Here is a 2,373-nt window from a genome sequence, read left to right on the forward strand (position 1 = left end):
TTTAGGTAAAAATACCTTAAAATAGAGTAATCAGATCTCCTTTCACTAGTTTAGCATCAGATCAAGTGGGAGAAGGTAGGATCAGTCTGCACAGATGGTGCCCCAGCCATGCTGGGGAATAAGTCTGGATTTGCTGCTCTAGTGAAGGAGAGGGTACCAGATATCATTACGAAACACTGTGGACTCCATCGCCATGCTTTGGCGGTAAGACATTGCCATCTCATTTCAAAGAAGTTCTGTCCGTCTGTGTTAAAGTTGTCAATTACATCCGGGACGTGCTTTAAACCACAGAGTGTTCAAGTTATTTTGTGAGGAGATGGGAAGTGAACATCAGGTGCTTCTCTTCCACACTGAAGTGCGATGGCTCTCCCGTGGAAAAATGCTGACACGTATTGCAGAGCTCGCTGATGAGATTGCAATATTTCTCCGAGAGTATCAGAGTGATTTTGCTGAAAATTTGGAGGACGAAATTTTCATTCTCTCCCTGTCCTACCTGGCAAACATTTTCGGTCATCTGAATGATCTCAACTTGTCCATGCAAGGCATGTTTGCTAATAATATTGATTGTACAGAGAAGGTAGAAGCCTTCAAGAAGAAAATATCACTGTGGAAGCGTCGAATCCAGGGAGGAAATGTGGGAAGCTTTCCTATCCTGGATGAAAAACATGGAGACAAGACAATCCAGCCAATGCTTGTAGAAAATATTGTTGCTCACCTCTCACTCCTAGAGACCACTATGGCACAATACTTTCCCATGGATCATTCATTTCCAGAATGGATACAGCAGCCCTTCTTGGCAGATATGGATGATGATGATAACCTAAAGGAGGAGCTTATTGATCTGCAGGTGAACCAGGGTTGTCAAACAAAATTTCGCACACTACCGCTGTCAGGTTTCTGGTGTGATTAGTTGGTAGCATACCCTGGATTAGCAAAGGCAGCGCTGGAAATGATCATCCCATTTCCAACTACCTACCTCTGTGAAAAGGCTTTCTCCACCATGCTCAAAATCAAAACTACTCCCCGGAACTGACTTCAAATTGGGTTGCTTCATGATATGAGGGTGTCTCTGGCCAACACAAAGCCTCGAATTGAGAAACTAGTTGCATATAAGCAACAGCAAAAATCACATTGATGTATGTACAGTATGACTGATTACCCAGTTGTACATATTTAAATCCATGAAATTTCATTTTTTCTCATTTTTTTTATTTCTTTTATAAACAATATTGGTATTTTTTGTTAGTTTTAAGGAATGAACAAAATAAAATTGATCAAGCAGTACACTTCACATTCCTTTATCCTTCTAGTTACCTAGTAATAAGATATTAATAATTAAGATAATTAGGGGGTGCTGGACTGCTTAGACATGACAACAGGGGGTGCTAGGGTTGGAAAAGGTTGGGAAACACTGTCATAAGCGTTGAAACGATGGAAGTAGATCTGGCAACAAACAGTGGTACCAGATGAGGTTGTATACCACTGTTTTTACTCTGCTCACAAGGCAAAGACCGGTAGACAATTGTTAATTGGTAACAATGTTTGTCCGTCGGACATTGTTCGACCGTTTGAACGCACCTTTACACAGCCACCAACGTAGTAAATCGAAGCCGCCTCACCGAAAGCAAGATTGATCACGGCCAATTGAGTTGACTCCCGCTCGAGCCAGCGTGACGTCATAACAATCTGAAGTATTGATTCGCGAATGGTCCTTTTTTGCGTCGCGGAAGCCACACCCACAATACACAGGAAATTAAAGATGGCTGCGAGATGAGGGACAATTTGCGTCCACGCACTCTCCTCATTTGCGAAAGTGGGTAACTGTGGGTTAGTGCATGACGCGCGGCCATCGGCGCTGGAAAGCCAGGAATGAGGTCATCACGGACCACAGCTTGCCAAGATTCTTCGTCCTCGAATTCATCAAATCTTTTGGGATTAACGACATTTTAGGTTTCACGTTTAACAGACGCACAAGAGACATGGAGTGAAAAAATAAAATTCCGAAACGATGCTGGATCTCTGAACTGCCAGTTTTCGGTGATAGCCAAAATTTTACTTCGCGATATCAAAGTTATTTAATCTAAAATGTCCTTTATAAATACATGCATACAACTAGCACAACCACTACAACAGCTAATAACAATAACGGAGATATTGTTAATTGATATATCAGGTCATAGGTACTACACAAAATTCGAGGTAGTTCAGGATGGAGCTAAAATATACGCTTACTGTTTGAAAAGTAGATGTAGTAAACAAATAAAACCTACCTCGTGAAACTATGTATCTATTGAACGGGGAGCTTTGTGCATACGCACGCACACACACACACATACATACTAAGCCAAGATTAACCCATGGCTATCGAATTCA

General features: G+C 41.7%; 1 protein-coding gene across 1 annotated transcript; it reads left to right on the forward strand.

The window, feature by feature from the left end:
* Positions 1 to 316: 316 nt before the first annotated feature.
* Positions 317 to 910, forward strand: LOC135196529 (protein FAM200C-like). Its single transcript, XM_064223377.1, has one exon. It carries the CDS (start codon positions 317 to 319, stop codon positions 908 to 910), a length of 594 nt encoding a protein of 197 aa, XP_064079447.1.
* The last annotated feature ends 1,463 nt before the right edge of the window (positions 911 to 2,373 follow it).

The sequence above is a fragment of the Macrobrachium nipponense genome, chromosome 18 (assembly GCF_015104395.2).
Source record: "Macrobrachium nipponense isolate FS-2020 chromosome 18, ASM1510439v2, whole genome shotgun sequence".
NCBI classification, from domain to species: domain Eukaryota; kingdom Metazoa; phylum Arthropoda; class Malacostraca; order Decapoda; family Palaemonidae; genus Macrobrachium; species Macrobrachium nipponense.